The 18,812-nt window shown below is 46.4% G+C and overlaps 1 protein-coding gene across 2 annotated transcripts in view; it reads left to right on the top strand.

Moving 5' to 3' along the window:
• The window catches only part of LOC135523393 (dual specificity mitogen-activated protein kinase kinase 6), a 65,334-nt gene extending 60,835 nt beyond the window's left edge, over positions 1 to 4,499 (top strand). For both annotated transcript variants that reach the window (XM_064950035.1, XM_064950033.1), the window contains exons 11-12: positions 1,819 to 1,864; positions 2,926 to 4,499. In XM_064950035.1, coding sequence (XP_064806107.1) covers positions 1,819 to 1,864; positions 2,926 to 3,003 — 124 coding nt within the window. In that variant the 3' untranslated portion in view covers positions 3,004 to 4,499. The remainder of the gene's footprint in view (positions 1 to 1,818; positions 1,865 to 2,925) is intronic.
• Positions 4,500 to 18,812: the final 14,313 nt, after the last annotated feature.

Raw genomic sequence — 18,812 nt, 5'->3', positions numbered from 1 at the left:
CATGCCCACAAAGCCTCAGCCCTACCCTAGCCATGCCCACAAAGCCTCAGCCCTACCCTAGCCATGCCCACAAAGCCTCAGCCCTACCCTAGCCATGCCCACAAAGCCTCAGCCCTACCCTAGCCATGCCCACAAAGCCTCAGCCCTACCCTAGCCATGCCCACAAAGCCTCAGCCCTACCCTAGCCATGCCCACAAAGCCTCAGCCCTACCCTAGCCATGCCCACAAAGCCTCAGCCCTACCCTAGCCATGCCCACAAAGTGCAGGCCCTACTCTACCCAGGGCCACAAAGCCTCAGCCCTACCCTAGCCATGCCCACAAAGCCTCAGCCCTACCCTAGCCATGCCCACAAAGCCTCAGCCCTACCCTACCCATGCCCACAAAGTGCAGGCCCACAAAGTTCAGGCCCTACTCTACCCATGCCCACAAAGTTCAGGCCTTACTCTACCCAGGGCCACAAAGCCTCAGCCCTACTCTACCCAGGCCCACAAAGTGCAGGCCCTACTCTACCCAGGCCCACAAAGTTCAGGCCCTACTCTACCCAGGCACACAAAGTTCAGGCCCTACTCTACCCAGGCCCACAAAGTTCAGGCCCTACTCTACCCAGGCCCACAAAGTGCAGGCCCTACTCTACCCAGGCCCACAAAGTTCAGGCCCTACTCTACCCAGGCACACAAAGTTCAGGCCCTACTCTACCCAGGCCCACAAAGTTCAGGCCCTACTCTACCCAGGCCTACAAAGTCAAACCCTACTCTACCCAGGCCCACAAAGTTCAGGCCCTACTCTACCCAGGCCCGATTTGCTTTTGCCAAATGATAGGAAATCATAAATAACTTCCTTCTTTAGTGTCCGTTAGGCACAGCTGCACAACATAGCTGTTAAAGGGGCAGTGGCGTACTTCAAAGGAAAATTACATACTTTGTAATTAGAATCCCCAAAATAAAATGTTGAGTGAATAAGAGTGAGTAATTAATTATATGTATTCATATTTATAATACAGTTATTACTATTCGTAATAATGACAATCTGGATGTGTCCAATGGAGTAAATGCAGATGGATAAACCCTAATTATGCTGCATGTTATAGGCTGAAGTTGATCGTGCTTATTGCTAATAGCACATCTGATAATATAGGCCATGCATAGAAATTGTATTTTAGTTGGTGTCAGCATAATTTTTTATTTTAATACATTTTGAGGTGTAATGTCACCAGAACTGAGCTTTTCACTCCTTCTACGTATAAATTATCTCGACGAAGATCCCGGACCCTCTAAGCAAGGGGACTGGAATTGGGCAATCTCGCAGTTTTAATATGTATAAAATTAGCCTCTTTCTCTAAAAACGTGATGGTCATGACTTTCTTAGATGAAAGGGGAGGTTAACTTTGCTCCAGACAATCAATCAAAGACAGTTTCAGTAAGAAGACGTCTAATTGGCCCCAGACAATCAATCAAAGACAGTTTCAGTAAGAAGACGTCTAATTGGCCCCAGACAATCAATCAAAGACAGTTTCAGTAAGAAGACGTCTAATTGGCCCCAGACAATCAATCATCGATCCACTTAAGTTTCAGTGTTGCTTTTAGCTAATTGACTCCCACGTGGCAGAAGGGAGGATCACATGCTGAACACTGTACTACACATTTTTATATTTATTTTTTTATCTCTGTCTCTTTTGTTTCTTCTCAACTGTTATTTTTACTCTTGTTAACAGTTCCACGTTCGCTTGCAGCTCAATCATTCAGTCTGTCTGGACTGGGAGATACTCTACCAGATATTACGAATCTAATCTTCTATCTCATTGCCCATTTTCATTCTCAGCTTAAAGAAAAATTCCAAAGAGCGGCCAAACTACCCAGAACTCATGGTGAGTGTGTTTTGAATTTAGGAGATCTCCCGTTATCTGGACACAATAATGTGTCCTCTTGCATTTACTATTAGTTCACCACTAGATGGCAGACTTAGTCCAGTGATACATCATGTTTTGTAATCAATCAAATTTCAATCAAATGTATTTATGAAGCCCTTCTTACATCAGTAGATGTCACAAACTAAGTGCTGTACAGAAACCCAGCCTAAAACCCCAAACAGCAAGCAATGCAGGTGTAGAAGCACGGTGGCTAGGAAAAACTCCCTAGAAAGGACAGAACCTAAGAAGAAACCTAGAGAGGAACCAGGCTCTGAGTGGTGGCCAGTCCTCTTCTGGCTGTGCCGGGTGGAGATTATAACAGAACATGGCCAAGATGTTCAAATGTTCATAAATGACCAGCAGGGTCAAATAATAATAATCACAGTGGTTGTCGAGGGTGCAACAGGTCAGCATCTCAGGAGTAAATGTCAGTTGGCTTTTCATAGCCGATCATTCAGAGTTTTTCTACCGTTCCTGCTGTCTCTAGAGAGTTGAAAACAGCAGGTCTGGGACAGGTAGCACGTCCGGTGAACGGGTCAGGGTTCCATAGCCGCAGGCAGAACAGTTGAAACTGGAGCAGCAGCACGACCCGGTGGACTGGGGACAGCAAGGAGTCATCAGGCCAGGTAGTCCTGAGGCATGGTCCTAGGGCTCAGGTCCTCCGAGAGAGAGAGAAAAGGAAAGAAAGAAAGAAAAAGAGAGAATTAGAGAGAGCATACTTACATTCACACAGGACACCGGATAAGAGAAATACTCCAGATAGAACAGACTGACCCTCACCCCCTGACACATAATTTATAGCAGCATAAATATTGGAGGCTGACACAGGAGGGGTCGGGAGACACATCATCTCCCCATTTAATCATCTCCCTACTTCATTTAGATTTATATCCAATCAATGCTATTGATTATATATCAAACTGTTGTTGAGGATATTATTTTAATGTTATTTTAATGTTATATTTGATTCTGCATAAATCAGTCTCTTCTTTTCTTGTGGTTTCTTCTCTCCATCCCAGCACCATCCCTTCTTCATCTCCCATGAATCCTTAGACACCGACGTGGCTAGCTTTGTCAAGGTCATCCTCGGGGACTGACGAGTGCCCTGATCAAACCCAACCCAATGCTCTGACCAATGGCCACGGGGGAGGCGGACCTACAAAAAAAAGCACCAATCACAAACCCTATTACCTGCGGGACTCCACCCCCTCCCTAGTTCCCAACCCCCTCCCTTTGGCACAGTGCAGATGGACATTAGAGGAACTCAGAGGAACTGAGTGAGGAGTTAACCTTAAGGTCTTAAGGCTCTTGCATATTAGATATGGGCAGGGGGCCAAGATGGGGAAATTACTGGAGCACCGGCCCATATATAATCTGGATGAATTTAAATGTATAATAATATCTGTCTGAAATGTGATCTCCTCGACCTCTAAATTTGTCCCACCCTTGTTACTGTACTAGACCCAGTACTAAAACAGATTTCATTGTTAAATGTTAGTGAATTAAGCAACGTGTGGATTATGCCCTGTCCTATACAGTACCACAGCATGAGTCATAATACCAATAAAACCCAGCGGTCAAACAGGGAAATATTTCCAATCGTTTTTTCTACCATTCATTTTTTCCCATTGGGGATTTTAGAAACACTTAAAATAAGGGCTGTGTTTGGTGTAGATTTACCGTGACATGACGTTTTGATTACCATGTAAATCTCTCTCAGACGAGGTGTCTTTCATCAATATATTCGCCATGTATTTACCCCCCCCCCCCACCCAAAAAAAAATGAAATGCTAATTAGCTGCTAATGTTGCTATCATAAAGATCTAACAAATGTGGTGCTGATCTGGACTGCCGAATCGAGGCAAAGGTAAGAATCTCTGGATCACAGGAGGCTGCTGACTGGAGGCTCATAATAGCGGCTGGAATGGCATCAAACACAAGGAAACCATGTGTTGAAAACCATGTGTTGGATACCATTCCATTAATTGTGTTTCAGCCATTACTATAAACCCATCCTCCCCAATTAAGGCGACACCAGCCGCCTGTGCTCTGGGTTAATTATCTGATATTAGTCATTAATAAATTGGCTACATTTCTTTAAATGGGCAATTCTGTGAAGTGTCTTGTGCAAGTTTTAAATTGACCTGTTAGCAAAGGTGTATTTTTAATTATTTATTTTTACGTTTAATTTTATTTTGATGTGCAGGAGCTTGCAGGGATTTGTAATATGCGTGTTGTCTGCTTTGATGCTAATAAGCATTTGTTTAAAGTCACCTTGTCCTAGAGAGATTTCCATGGTTATCATAACGTCACGTCGTGCTAAACAGACCTTATTTTAAGTGTTTATAAATTCCCCAATGGGGATAAATGAATGGTTGAAAAACTATTGGAACCATTTCCCTGTTTGACTGCTAGGTTTCATGGTTATTAGGACACCTCCACTGTGGGTCTCTATTGGTCCAACCCCTGAAATATTTTCAAACACAATGTAAGAAAACAGAAAACAGTTTTTAAAAAACAAAACAAAAAAACAACTGAAACTGATATGAATATATCTGTATAATCTCACTGTTTGTATTATACTCAAGCTCAAGTGTTGCATTGGTTTATTAATTCACTGCATGTACAGAACATATATAATATAGTATGGGACTGGTATCAGTCCCGAGAGATTCCCAACTGGCCAGTGGTCAAGTCTGTAATGGTTGGAGGTTCATTCAGAAGTGCAGTGGGTTTGTCAATGGAAGTTACTGCTCTTTGCTCTCAACTGCTCTCTCGTGTATAGGTCTACTACATGTTGTGGGCTTTGTGTGTGTGTGTGTGTGTGTGTGTGTGTGTGTGTGTGTGTGTGTGTGTGTGTGTGTGTGTGTGTGTGTGTGTGTGTGTGTGTGTGTGTGTGTGTGTTTGTGTCTCTGTGTGTGTGTGTGTGTGTGTGTGTGTGTGTGTGTGTGTGTGTGTGTGTGTGTGTGTGTGTGTGTGTGTGTTCGGTGTGTGTGTGTGTCTCTGTGTGTGTGTGTGTGTGTTCGGTGTCTCTGTGTGTGTGTGTGTATGTGAGGAGTGTGCGTCTGTGTTTATGTGGGCTCCTTCTATGCGTGTTACATGGGTTTAAAGTGAAGTATATGTGGTTGTTGTGGTCCTAGTCACTTCCTGAATATTCTTCGCTTCTGAGCCAGTCACAATACTTTCCCCACTGTTGAACTGGAAAAGACTAATAGTTATACTGCTATTATTATTATTATTATTATATAGCTTATATTTATGTATACTGATGCGATACAGGATACTGATATATTAACTGCTGTTTTCCCTTTGAAAACTTAGTTTTAACAATATGCCGTCTTATTTTACTGCGTGTGTGTGTGTGTGTGTGTGTGTGTGTGTGTGTGTGTGTGTGTGTGTGTGTGTGTGTGTGTGTGTGTGCGCGTGTGGTGTCGTTCTTGACAGAATGCTTTAATGAATCAGTTACTTATAACACAAGCCTTATCTCTTATATCTTATATCTTATCTTATCTTAGCCTCTAAAAATACAGTAAAACAAAATAACTGTTGCCAGGGAAACGAGATGTTCTGTATTCAACAAGGCAAGTCCCCCCCCACCCCACCCCACCCCACCCACACTTTATTCACTCGGGCATGTGCCCCTTTCTATCCAATGGTGTAATTTATGGACAATATTTAGGGTGTGCCCCTTTTGGCTCAAGGACACCCCCAGAGGCAAACATAATGTACAGTCCTTTAGTTCACTGTTAACTCCTCCACATTACTCTATATAATCATCAAATCTACTCTTCCTGCTGAACACTGCAGGAGCATATCGACTCACGATTAGCTTGCATATGTTCTATAATGGAGCTGTTTTTGCACTTACCCCCCCCTCCCTCCTCCCCATTTTTTTTATCATTAAGTTGACCTATTTGGACTACAATATTATATTAACTCACCACTTGCATAGGCTTCAAAATGTATTTGTTAGCATACTCTCTCACCCCTTTACCCCGACCGAACCCAGTCTACTACATTGTGACAGTTGTGCCAGTCTTTGTTTTCACAACTGTGGGATGAATAGAGTCTGATGTAAGCAGTGGTAGTTCGATGCCGTGGCAAAACTCATACAACTCATTTACATGAGATTCAAAATACATTTAAAAAAACAAACAATAATAATAATTAAACACTTCTGAAACTGTTGTCTAGTTTGACGGAAGCCTTGGTTGTTGCTTGTTATTCGTGTGGTGGCTGATGCTGTATAGAGGTCGACGTCCGTTACTCTACTGATGCTTTCTGAGAGTGACTGGCAGGGTGGGTGATGCTGTATAGAGGTCGACGTCCGTTACTCTACTGATGCTTTCTGAGAGTGACTGGCAGGGTGGGTGATACTGTATAGAGGTCGACGTCCGTTACTCTACTGATGCTTTCTGAGAGTGACTGGCAGGGTGGCTGATGCTCTTGAGCCTCTGCTATGATGGAAGTACCACTGTACCAACGTTACGATGCTTTCTGAGAGTGACTGGCAGGGTGGCCGATGCTCCTGAGCCTCTGCTATGATGGAAGTACCACTGTACCAACGTTACGATGCTTTCTGAGAGTGACTGGCAGGGTGGCTGATGCTGTATAGAGGTCGACGTCCGTTACTCTACTGATGCTTTCTGAGAGTGACTGGCAGGGTGGCTGATGCTCCTGAGCCTCTGCTATGATGGAAGTACCACTGTACCAACATTACGATGCGGGAAAATGGCAAGGCAGAATATAATCTAATTTCAATAGTGAAATGCACAGTTCTCGTTTTGTGTGCGTCTGTGTCCTGCTTTTGAAACTTTCAACGGTTCTTTTAGCAAATGATTTGCTATCTTATTTCAATGTTGCTTAACGAGAACATTACCAGACCCCCTGCTTTCAACCACCTTCCGAGAGCCCATACCATTACCAGACCTACTGCGTTCAACCACCTTCCAAGAGCCCAGACCATTACCAGACCCCCTGCGTTCAACCACCATCCAAGAGCCCAGACCATTACCAGACCCCCTGCGTTCAACCACCATCCGAGAGCCCATACCATTACCAGACCCCCTGCGTTCAACCACCATCCGAGAGCCCATACCATTACCAGACCCCCTGCGTTCAACCACCTTCCAAGAGTCAATGCCATTACCAGACCTACTGCGTTCAACCACCATCCGAGAGCCCATACCATTACCAGACCCCCTGCGTTCAACCACCATCCGAGAGCCCAGACCATTACCAGACCCCCTGCGTTCAACCACCATCCGAGAGCCCATACCATTACCAGACCCCCTGCGTTCAACCACCATCCGAGAGACCATACCATTACCAGACCCCCTGCGTTCAACCACCTTCCAAGAGTCAATGCCATTACCAGACCTACTGCGTTCAACCACCATCCGAGAGCCCATACCATTACCAGACCCCCTGCGTTCAACCACCATCCGAGAGCCCATACCATTACCAGACCCCCTGCGTTCAACCACCATCCAAGAGTCAATGCCATTACCAGACCTACTGCGTTCAACCACCATCCGAGAGCCCATACCATTACCAGACCCCCTGCGTTCAACCACCTTCCAAGAGTCAATGCCATTACCAGACCTACTGCGTTCAACCACCATCCGAGAGCCCATACCATTACCAGACCCCCTGCGTTCAACCACCTTCCAAGAGCCCAGACCATTACCAGACCCCCTGCGTTCAACCACCTTCCAAGAGCCCAGACCATTACCAGACCCCCTGCGTTCAACCACCTTCCAAGAGCCCATACCATTACCAGACCCCCTGCGTTCAACCACCTTCCAAGAGCCCATACCATTACCAGACCCCCTGCGTTCAACCACCTTCCAAGAGCCCATACCATTACCAGACCCCCTGCGTTCAACCACCATCCGAGAGCCCATACCATTACCAGACCCCCTGCGTTCAACCACCATCCGAGAGCCCATACCATTACCAGACCCCCTGCGTTCAACCACCATCCGAGAGCCCAGACCATTACCAGACCCCCTGCGTTCAACCACCATCCAAGAGCCCAGACCATTACCAGACCTACTGCGTTCAACCACCATCCAAGAGCCCAGACCATTACCAGACCCCCTGCGTTCAACCACCTTCCAAGAGCCCATACCATTACCAGACCCCCTGCGTTCAACCACCATCCGAGAGCCCATACCATTACCAGACCCCCTGCGTTCAACCACCTTCCAAGAGCCCATACCATTACCAGACCTACTGCGTTCAACTACCATCCGAGAGTCAATGCCATTACCAGACCTACTGCGTTCAACCACCATCCGAGAGTCAATGCCATTACCAGACCCCCTGCGTTCAACCACCTTCCAAGAGCCCAGACCATTACCAGACCTACTGCGTTCAACCACCATCCGAGAGTCAATGCCATTACCAGATCTACTGCGTTCAACTACCATCCAAGAGCCCAGACCATTACCAGACCTACTGCGTTCAACCACCTTCCAAGAGCCCAGAACATTACCAGACCCCCTGCGTTCAACCACCATCCGAGAGCCCATACCATTACCAGACCCCCTGCGTTCAACCACCATCCAAGAGTCAATGCCATTACCAGACCTACTGCGTTCAACCACCATCCGAGAGCCCATACCATTACCAGACCCCCTGCGTTCAACCACCTTCCAAGAGTCAATGCCATTACCAGACCTACTGCGTTCAACCACCATCCGAGAGCCCATACCATTACCAGACCCCCTGCGTTCAACCACCTTCCAAGAGCCCAGACCATTACCAGACCCCCTGCGTTCAACCACCTTCCAAGAGCCCAGACCATTACCAGACCCCCTGCGTTCAACCACCTTCCAAGAGCCCATACCATTACCAGACCCCCTGCGTTCAACCACCTTCCAAGAGCCCATACCATTACCAGACCCCTGCGTTCAACCACCATCCGAGAGCCCATACCATTACCAGACCCCCTGCGTTCAACCACCATCCGAGAGCCCATACCATTACCAGACCCCCTGCGTTCAACCACCATCCGAGAGCCCAGACCATTACCAGACCCCCTGCGTTCAACCACCATCCAAGAGCCCAGACCATTACCAGACCTACTGCGTTCAACCACCATCCAAGAGCCCAGACCATTACCAGACCCCCTGCGTTCAACCACCTTCCAAGAGCCCATACCATTACCAGACCCCCTGCGTTCAACCACCATCCGAGAGCCCATACCATTACCAGACCCCCTGCGTTCAACCACCTTCCAAGAGCCCATACCATTACCAGACCTACTGCGTTCAACTACCATCCGAGAGTCAATGCCATTACCAGACCTACTGCGTTCAACCACCATCCGAGAGTCAATGCCATTACCAGACCCCCTGCGTTCAACCACCTTCCAAGAGCCCAGACCATTACCAGACCTACTGCGTTCAACCACCATCCGAGAGTCAATGCCATTACCAGATCTACTGCGTTCAACTACCATCCAAGAGCCCAGACCATTACCAGACCTACTGCGTTCAACCACCTTCCAAGAGCCCAGAACATTACCAGACCCCCTGCGTTCAACCACCATCCGAGAGCCCATACCATTACCAGACCCCTGCGTTCAACCACCATCCGAGAGCCCATACCATTACCAGACCTACTGCGTTCAACCACCATCCGAGAGCCCATATCATTACCAGACCCCCTGCGTTCAACCACCATCCGAGAGCCCATACCATTACCAGACCCCCTGCGTTCAACCACCATCCGAGAGCCCATACCATTACCAGACCCCCTGCGTTCAACCACCATCCGAGAGCCCATACCATTACCAGACCCCCTGCGTTCAACCACCATCCGAGAGCCAATACCATTACCAGACCCCCTGCGTTCAACCACCTTCCAAGAGCCCAGACCATTACCAGACCTACTGCGTTCAACCACCATCCAAGAGCCCATACCATTACCAGACCCCCTGCGTTCAACCACCATCCGAGAGCCCATACCATTTCCAGACCCCCTGCGTTCAACCACCATCCGAGAGCCCAGACCATTACCAGACCCCCTGCGTTCAACCACCATCCAAGAGCCCAGACCATTACCAGACCTACTGCGTTCAACCACCATCCAAGAGCCCAGACCATTACCAGACCCCCTGCGTTCAACCACCTTCCAAGAGCCCATACCATTACCAGACCCCCTGCGTTCAACCACCATCCGAGAGCCCATACCATTACCAGACCCCCTGCGTTCAACCACCTTCCAAGAGCCCATACCATTACCAGACCTACTGCGTTCAACTACCATCCGAGAGTCAATGCCATTACCAGACCTACTGCGTTCAACCACCATCCGAGAGTCAATGCCATTACCAGACCCCCTGCGTTCAACCACCTTCCAAGAGCCCAGACCATTACCAGACCTACTGCGTTCAACCACCATCCGAGAGTCAATGCCATTACCAGATCTACTGCGTTCAACTACCATCCAAGAGCCCAGACCATTACCAGACCTACTGCGTTCAACCACCTTCCAAGAGCCCAGAACATTACCAGACCCCCTGCGTTCAACCACCATCCGAGAGCCCATACCATTACCAGACCCCCTGCGTTCAACCACCATCCGAGAGCCCATACCATTACCAGACCTACTGCGTTCAACCACCATCCGAGAGCCCATATCATTACCAGACCCCCTGCGTTCAACCACCATCCGAGAGCCCATACCATTACCAGACCCCCTGCGTTCAACCACCATCCGAGAGCCCATACCATTACCAGACCCCCTGCGTTCAACCACCATCCGAGAGCCCATACCATTTCCAGACCCCCTGCGTTCAACCACCATCCGAGAGCCCATACCATTACCAGACCTACTGCGTTCAACCACCATCCGAGAGACCAGACCATTACCAGACCTACTGCGTTCAACCACCATCCGAGAGCCCATACCATTACCAGACCTACTGCGTTCAACCACCATCCGAGAGCCCATACCATTACCAGACCTACTGCGTTCAACCACCATCCGAGAGACCAGACCATTACCAGACCTACTGCGTTCAACCACCATCCGAGAGCCCATACCATTACCAGACCTACTGCGTTCAACCACCATCCGAGAGACCAGACCATTACCAGACCTACTGCGTTCAACAACCACCCGAGAGTCAATACCATTACCAGACCTACTGCGTTCAACCACCATCTGAGAGCCCATACCATTACCAGACCTACTGCGTTCAACTACCATCTGAGAGCCCATACCATTACCAGACCTACTGCATTCCACAGTAGTGGATCTATTGTGCTTTGCCCCTTGGCATGACAGGTACCGTGGTACAGTACATGCTGTGCCATCAACGCACATGATTGCTAAGGTCTGGTCACCCACAATGTGATGCTGTTTTCCCCCTGCAGCTTCTGAAAGCCACTGAGGTCTTAAAGACCAACGTCTCTTTTGAACAGTGTTCCACTGTTGGCTTTTCTAATGTTGCATGACTGTTGCTGTCTTCTGCTGGTCCAATGTTTTATAATATTAGATAGATTATATGCTCATAAGATTCAAGTCATGAAACTAAAATATATTGCTTTAGTATTAGAACTAATGGTCTGTCCAGAAGCCATCTCTCACAATTTTGAATTGGTCACATCATCCCTGCTTTCTTTTGTCATTTTTTAAACGTTTGAACTCTTTCCCTCAGACTGTTCCTGTCCTGTCTTCCTAGAAAGAGCTCTGAGTCTTAGTGTGGCCACCTACGGTTGTCCTTGCCAGGTCCCTAATGGGCCCAGTCTCCTCTCTATTCTTCACACATACCCTCATCATCACTGATTTATTCATTGGGTGGGCCAAGGAGCTGGAACACATGCGTTCAGGCTGAGGAGAGAGAGACTAATTCAGGGACATGGTGTCTGTACCCACCTATCCCTTTGTGACACACTCTTACTATCAAACAGCTTGCCAGAGCCCACGCAAGACGTGGAATATTTGGTTCTGTGTGTCAAGATGTGTGCCCTGATTGGAGAGATGATGGGGCTGGTAGTAGAATTCAGGTTGTTAGTGATGCTGTTCCCATCCGCTAGTTATCATATCAGTCATTTTTAGCCTTTGTATTTGAACTTTGCATGATGCTGTTTAGGTCTCTCTATCGTTAGCATCATATAACGTTTCCTACAGGTTGCATTTGGTGAAAGGAAGTTTTAGCTCAGCAAATGTCTGGGGCAGTTTGTGTGGTTACTGTTTTTTAATCTTTTTATTGTATTTTATTTAACCTTTTATTTAACTAGGCAAGTCCGTTAAGAACAAATTCTTATTTTACAATGACGGCCTACCCCGGCCAAACCTGGACAACACTGGGCCAATTGTGCGCCGCCCGATGAGACTCCCAATCACAGCCGGTTGTGATAAAGCTTGAAATCGAACCAGGGTCTGTAGTGACGCCTCTAGCACTGAGATACAGTGTCTTAGACCACTGAACCAGGGTCTGTAGTGACGCCTCTAGCACTGAGATACAGTGTCTTAGACCTCTGAACCAGGGTCTGTAGTGACGCCTCTAGCACTGAGATACAGTGTCTTAGACCACTGAACCAGGGTCTGTAGTGACGCCTCTAGCACTGAGATACAGTGTCTTAGACCACTGAACCAGGGTCTGTAGTGACGCCTCTAGCACTGAGATACAGTGTCTTAGACCACTGAACCAGGGTCTGTAGTGACGCCTCTAGCACTGAGATACAGTGTCTTAGACCACTGAACCAGGGTCTGTAGTGACGCCTCTAGCACTGAGATACAGTGTCTTAGACCTCTGAACCAGGGTCTGTAGTGACGCCTCTAGCACTGAGATACAGTGTCTTAGACCACTGAACCAGGGTCTGTAGTGACGCCTCTAGCACTGAGATACAGTGTCTTAGACCACTGAACCAGGGTCTGTAGTGACGCCTCTAGCACTGAGATACAGTGCCTTAGACCTCTGAACCACTCGCAAGTTTGAATTTACTAGAGGTTTGATTTCAAGTGTTGTTGAAGTTGATTGATATGATATATTATTTGTTATTTTTTTCACGTACAGTTGTTGATGTTGAATTTTTGTTGGGGATAGAGGATAGTGCTCAGTTTTATTCTGACTGGAGTGTGTGTGTGTGGGGGGGGGTTCTTCGATTCCTGTAAATATCTAAACTACACAGTTATTCCAACAAGGATAATTCTCCCTCGTGGGGACATTTTGCCACATCCCCATGAGGACAAAAAAAATATTTTCGGATTCGTGGTTAGGGTTAGTATGAGAGGTTTGGGTTAAGGTTAGTTAGTATGAGAGGTTTGGGTTGTGGTTACGTTTTAAGGTTAGGGTTAGCTCTTAGGGAAAATAGGATTTTGAATGGAAATACATTTTAGGTCCCCATGAGGATTGAAGAACATAAGATGTGTGTGTTATGGGACATGTCTAAGTCAGTGGACAGGCTGGAGGGCAGTGCTCTATTTATCCTCTCTGTCCCTGAACTGAGCTGGAGGGCAGTGCTCTATTTATCCTCTCTGTCCCTGAACTGAGCTGGAGGGCAGTGCTATATTTATCCTCTCTGTCCCTGAACTGAGCTGGAGGGCAGTGCTCTATTTATCCTCTCTGTCCCTGAACTGAGCTGGAGGGCAGTGCTATATTTATCCTCTCTGTCCCTGAACTGAGCTGGAGGGCAGTGCTATATTTATCCTCTCTGTTCCTGAACTGAGCTGGAGGGCAGTGCTCTATTTATCCTCTCTGTCCCTGAACTGAGCTGGAGGGCAGTGCTCTATTTATCCTCTCTGTCCCTGAACTGAGCTGGAGGGCAGTGCTATATTTATCCTCTCTGTTCCTGAACTGAGCTGGAGGGCAGTGCTATATTTATCCTCTCTGTCCCTGAACTGAGCTGGAGGGCAGTGCTATATTTATCCTCTCTGTTCCTGAACTGAGCTGGAGGGCAGTGCTATATTTATCCTCTCTGTTCCTGAACTGAGCTGGGGGGCAGTGCTATATTTATCCTCTCTGTTCCTGAACTGAGCTGGAGGGCAGTGCTATATTTATCCTCTCGGTTCCTGAACTGAGCTGGAGGGCAGTGCTATATTTATCCTCTCTGTCCCTGAACTGAGCTGGAGGGCAGTGCTATATTTATCCTCTCTGTCCCTGAACTGAGCTGGAGGGCAGTGCTATATTTATCCTCTCTGTCCCTGAACTGAGCTGGAGGGCAGTGCTATATTTATCCTCTCTGCTCCTGAACTGAGCTGGAGGGCAGTGCTCTATTTATCCTCTCTGTCCCTGAACTGAGCTGGAGGGCAGTGCTCTATTTATCCTCTCTGTCCCTGAACTGAGCTGAACTCTCCTGGAAGATACTAAGACCAGTCATGTCTGCCACACACACACACACACACACACAGTAGGCTCTCCCAGGGAGCCAGACGTGCATGATGGAGGGATCATATCCTGCCCCTCTCTCTCGTGTGTGTGTGTTCAAGTCGGTGGTTCTATTTGCGTGCTCATTAGTAGTACCCACCTGCTGTTGAAATCGTCACCCAGGGTTTGTCATCGTGGCAGTACGTCACAGTGGAAAATATGTCCAGTCAACTATCCATCCTCACGTGTGTTGTCATATCCCACTGTGTGATTCTTCCAGGTTTCTGACTTATCCCATTTAGTTTTTCCCAGCCGTGTATTTTGGGACTTTGTATTGGTAAAACGAGAATTCTTCTTTCGGGAATTGGAGAGTCGTTTATTAATGTTAAAAAGTCACAGGTCACAGGTCACAGGTAGGGATGAGTCATTGTCTGAAAAGTTGAAAGCTAAGAGTCATAGGATGCTGTTTTTGTCGCCATCGTCCTCATCCTCTTCCTCCTCGTGCCTGATAAAACCAGTGACATGATGACTTCCCATCCAAACTTGGAAATGAAAACCTCTCTGTCAGTTTGTACTTTCCCCATATTGTTAATGTTAGTTTCTGGAATACAGCTGTTGTCTTCTCTACTCAGACATCACACAGCCCTCTTTTCAGAAGCTGTACATTTAGTCGAATTGCTGTTCTATTATGCATTTGCCAGACTATATAATGTGTAAATGTGTTGTGTTTGTGAAGTGTGTGAAAACTATGCTTTTGTTTTCACACATTATTGCAAAAAAATGTTTTGCTTAAATGTTCTTTGTTAAGGTGAGCTGTGTAGCCATCAGACTCACTTTACGGCGAGCTGTGTAGCCATCACACTCACTCTGTTAAGGTGAGCTGTGTAGCCATCTTTGTTAATAAGGTGAGCTGTGTAGCCATCACACTCACTTTGTTAAGGTGGGCTGGTGAGCTGTGTAGCCATCACACTCACTTTGTTAAGGTGGGCTGTGTAGCCATCTTTGTTAAGCTGAGCTGTGTAGCCATCATACTCACGTTGTTAAGGTGGGCTGTGTAGCCATCTTTGTTAAGGTGAGCTGTGTAGCCATCTTTGTTAAGGTGAGCTGTGTAGCCATCTTTGTTAAGGTGAGCTGTGTAGCCATCTTTGTTAAGCTGAGCTGTGTAGCCATCACACTCACTTTGTTGGAATATGGAACCCTTCAGAGCTTAGTGTCTCTGTGGCCAATGTTTACCAGGCTGCAGGTACAGAACGTGCAGCTGTGCTTGACTTGTGTTGTGCTCTTTTGTGGGGGATCCGATTTCAAGCCAGGCTTGTGTTTGGTGGGAGTGGGATGATGTGAATGCAGTGGGGGAGGAAGGGTGGATGAGTCCATATTGTGAATGCTGACTGGTTTCAAAAAATACATTTGCAGAGATGGTTTCAAATGCTCCTGTAAGTGAAATGGAGAAGAGCGAGGAGGCATATATTCTATTGTATGTTGGGTGGGTGGGCAGGGTTACCGTGGCAACATATCGTGGTGACCACTGCCGTGGGGAAGTGAAGTTCTCAGTATATTTACACGTTGATCTCTTTAAAGCTTCTGATTTAAAAAAAAGACTGATGACTGTTTGCTTCTTAGAGCTAAATGAATTTCTATTAAATATTTTAAAAAAGATTGCTCAAACTGATTGTGTGCAATTGTAATGATGGAAATTCAATAAAAGGTATTTTTACACAATAATTGTGTGTGTGTGTGTCCTCTTTCTTTCTCATTCTTTTGTGTCTTTCTGAGAAGGGCCAGCCAGGACTGGGGCGAGGAGGAAAAGGGCATTTTGAGGATGTTTGATGTTTTTATTTTTTTTCTCTTCTTTATGGCTCTGGCCCAATGTTAAAAGAGCAGACTGACGGACTGAAACCTGTCGACAACAGTGAAAAAGAGTGACGTAGTACTGCACTACAAAGTCAGAGGATGTGTCCCAAATGACACCATGCCCCGAGTGAGGAGCCCTATGGGCCCTGGACGAAAGTAGTGCGTTATATGGGTGGTTCTACAGAAGTGGTGCAAATTGCTGTCCACCCCCCCCCCCCAAAAAATATATATATATATATGTATATACATATATACAGTTACAGTTGTTCTTCCATTAAAAGTTGTGAGCTTACACCGCGGGACTTAGAGGTACCCAGCGTCACGGCTTCATTGCTCCAGACCACCACAAGGGGGAGTTAGAGTGCTCATTACGCATTTGGGTCCCAAGGTGTCTATATGACCAATCATATCGTGTGTTTCCAATGACGAATTTGACGTGAGACACCCGTCCCTGGTGACTTTCTTCAGCAAAGATGGCATAGGCAAATGTAAGTAGTTATAACATCATAACGAGTCAAGCACAACATGTACAATTGAGAGAATTATGTTAGTTAATATCGAGACAAATGATTCTGCATATTTGTTTGTCATAAAGTTAATTTACAAAAATCGCTATTAGGAAGTTGTTGTTTTTTTCAGTCATATCCAATACCAGGTGTATCAAACTCCATTATTTGAATGATGCCATGACTGCATACATGTATTACAATTATACACTTCAACAGTGTTTACCACTCCTGCTCCTGGGACATCAATGGTTACACATTGTAACTCTGCAAAAGACTAGAAACATGATTTTAGTCAAGGCTGATTTGTAATTCATATATACAGAGAAAAAAAAACAGTATGTCCTGCCAGCACACCCACAAGCGTGCTGAATGACGTGTGGAAGAGAGCGAGGAATGAGATTGGAGTAACAATCCAGGCTATTTGCTCTGAGTCCAGCATACTAATGTAATGAAACATGCAGGGAGCAGGTTTTGAACCCTCAATATTCTAGCCTGAAGTCCAGCACCCTATCGACTGTGCCCATGTGTGTTAATTGGAATGTTTAAAGGGGAAAGAGTATTATTACTAGTTTTAAACAAGCGTAGCAGGATATTAGCTGAACAATAGACTATTCAACCTTTATTAAAGAGTTGCCTAATAGCCGAGCTAGGTGTGAACCCCCCAACTTGCAACAAATCATTTGTATCTACCTTTCCACCTCTACTTACACACGGTTAATGTTCTGAAATATATATTGGTCATGTCTCTCGAGTGGCGCAGCGGTCTAAGGCACTGCATCTTGGTGCGAGAGGCTTTACTACAGTCCCTGGTTCGAATTCAGGCTGTAACACATCTGACATGGATTGGGAGTGCCATAGGGCAGTGTACAATTGGCCCAGCGTCATCGGGGTTTGGCCAGGGTAGGCCTTCATTGTAAATATGAATTTTGTTTTTACCTGACTTGTTAAATAAAGTTAAATAAAGGTTAAATTTGAAAAAAGAATGGGCGGCAACCGCAGCGCCATCAATAGCAGGTGAACAGTGGCTGGTGCTGGAAATATAGCTAACTTGTTATGCAAGTGTTGCACAGCAACAGATGGAGAAAACCTACACCAGTTGAACAATTCACCAATAATCTTCATTTTAATTTGACTTTACATACAACAAGAGGGCTTAATTGGAGTCTTTCTTCAGAGCCTAGACCTAGGGTCCAGCATATCTCTTGATGTTTTCTTCCTCAAAGAAATCTTGAGCCATGATACCTGAAAAGGAGGCAAGAGTGAATTATTGTAGATCACATAACAGTCCATGAGGTGTCGGCTACAATATTGTATGTACCTTTTGCTTTGCAAATAGCCGAATTTACCATCAAAAATCCAATATGGGCCTGGTCCCTGGCGAGAAATTGCCCCCCACACATGTAGTTTGAGTGGGACTTGGCTTGCTTGACCTTCCTTTTTTTCGGTAGCAATTCTTATCAAATTGCTCAAGGGCCACAGTTGATTTGTCTGTGAAGATGACATTATTGAATATCTCGCCAGCTTTGATCCATGCCAGGGCCTGCAGGACGCAAAGTTATTTGTTTGTCAGACAAATCATTGGGCTGAAACTACAGAACAGTACAAGACAAGCAAACACACATGGTTAATGTTCTGATAATTAATATATATATATATAGTGAGACTCATTTCGCCGATATATATATTCTTACTGAGCCTTTTCATAAGTCCGCGCAAGTTTCTTCAACTGTCTTCTGACTGTAATTAGTGCGAAAAGACTACAACTATTTTAGCACCACTTCGCACTGCTCTGAGGCAAGCATGGGGACTGGTCTTGATGAATAAATACAATTTTTATTTTCACTTAATCTCCGTTTGGGTATTGGTTAGAAAATAATTAGAAATTAGGGTGCAGAAATGTTATGCTCTTAGTGTAACCTTTATGTAATCCAGGCACTTGTCATCTCCCGTCTGGATTACTGCAACTCGCTGTTGGCTGGGCTCCCTGCCTGTGCCATTAAACCCCTACAACTCATCCAGAACGCCGCAGCCCGTCTGGTGTTCAACCTTCCCAAGTTCTCTCACGTCACCCCGCTCCTCCGCTCTCTCCACTGGCTTCCAGTTGAAGCTCGCATCCGCTACAAGACCATGGTGCTTGCCTACGGAGCTGTGAGGGGAACGGCACCGCAGTACCTCCAGGCTCTGATCAGGCCCTACACCCAAACAAGGGCACTGCGTTCAT

This window comes from Oncorhynchus masou, chromosome 31 (assembly GCF_036934945.1).
Source record: "Oncorhynchus masou masou isolate Uvic2021 chromosome 31, UVic_Omas_1.1, whole genome shotgun sequence".
NCBI classification, from domain to species: Eukaryota; Metazoa; Chordata; class Actinopteri; order Salmoniformes; family Salmonidae; genus Oncorhynchus; species Oncorhynchus masou.
Note: the sequence above shows the minus strand (reverse complement) of the source record. Positions and strands in the feature narration are given on the sequence as shown.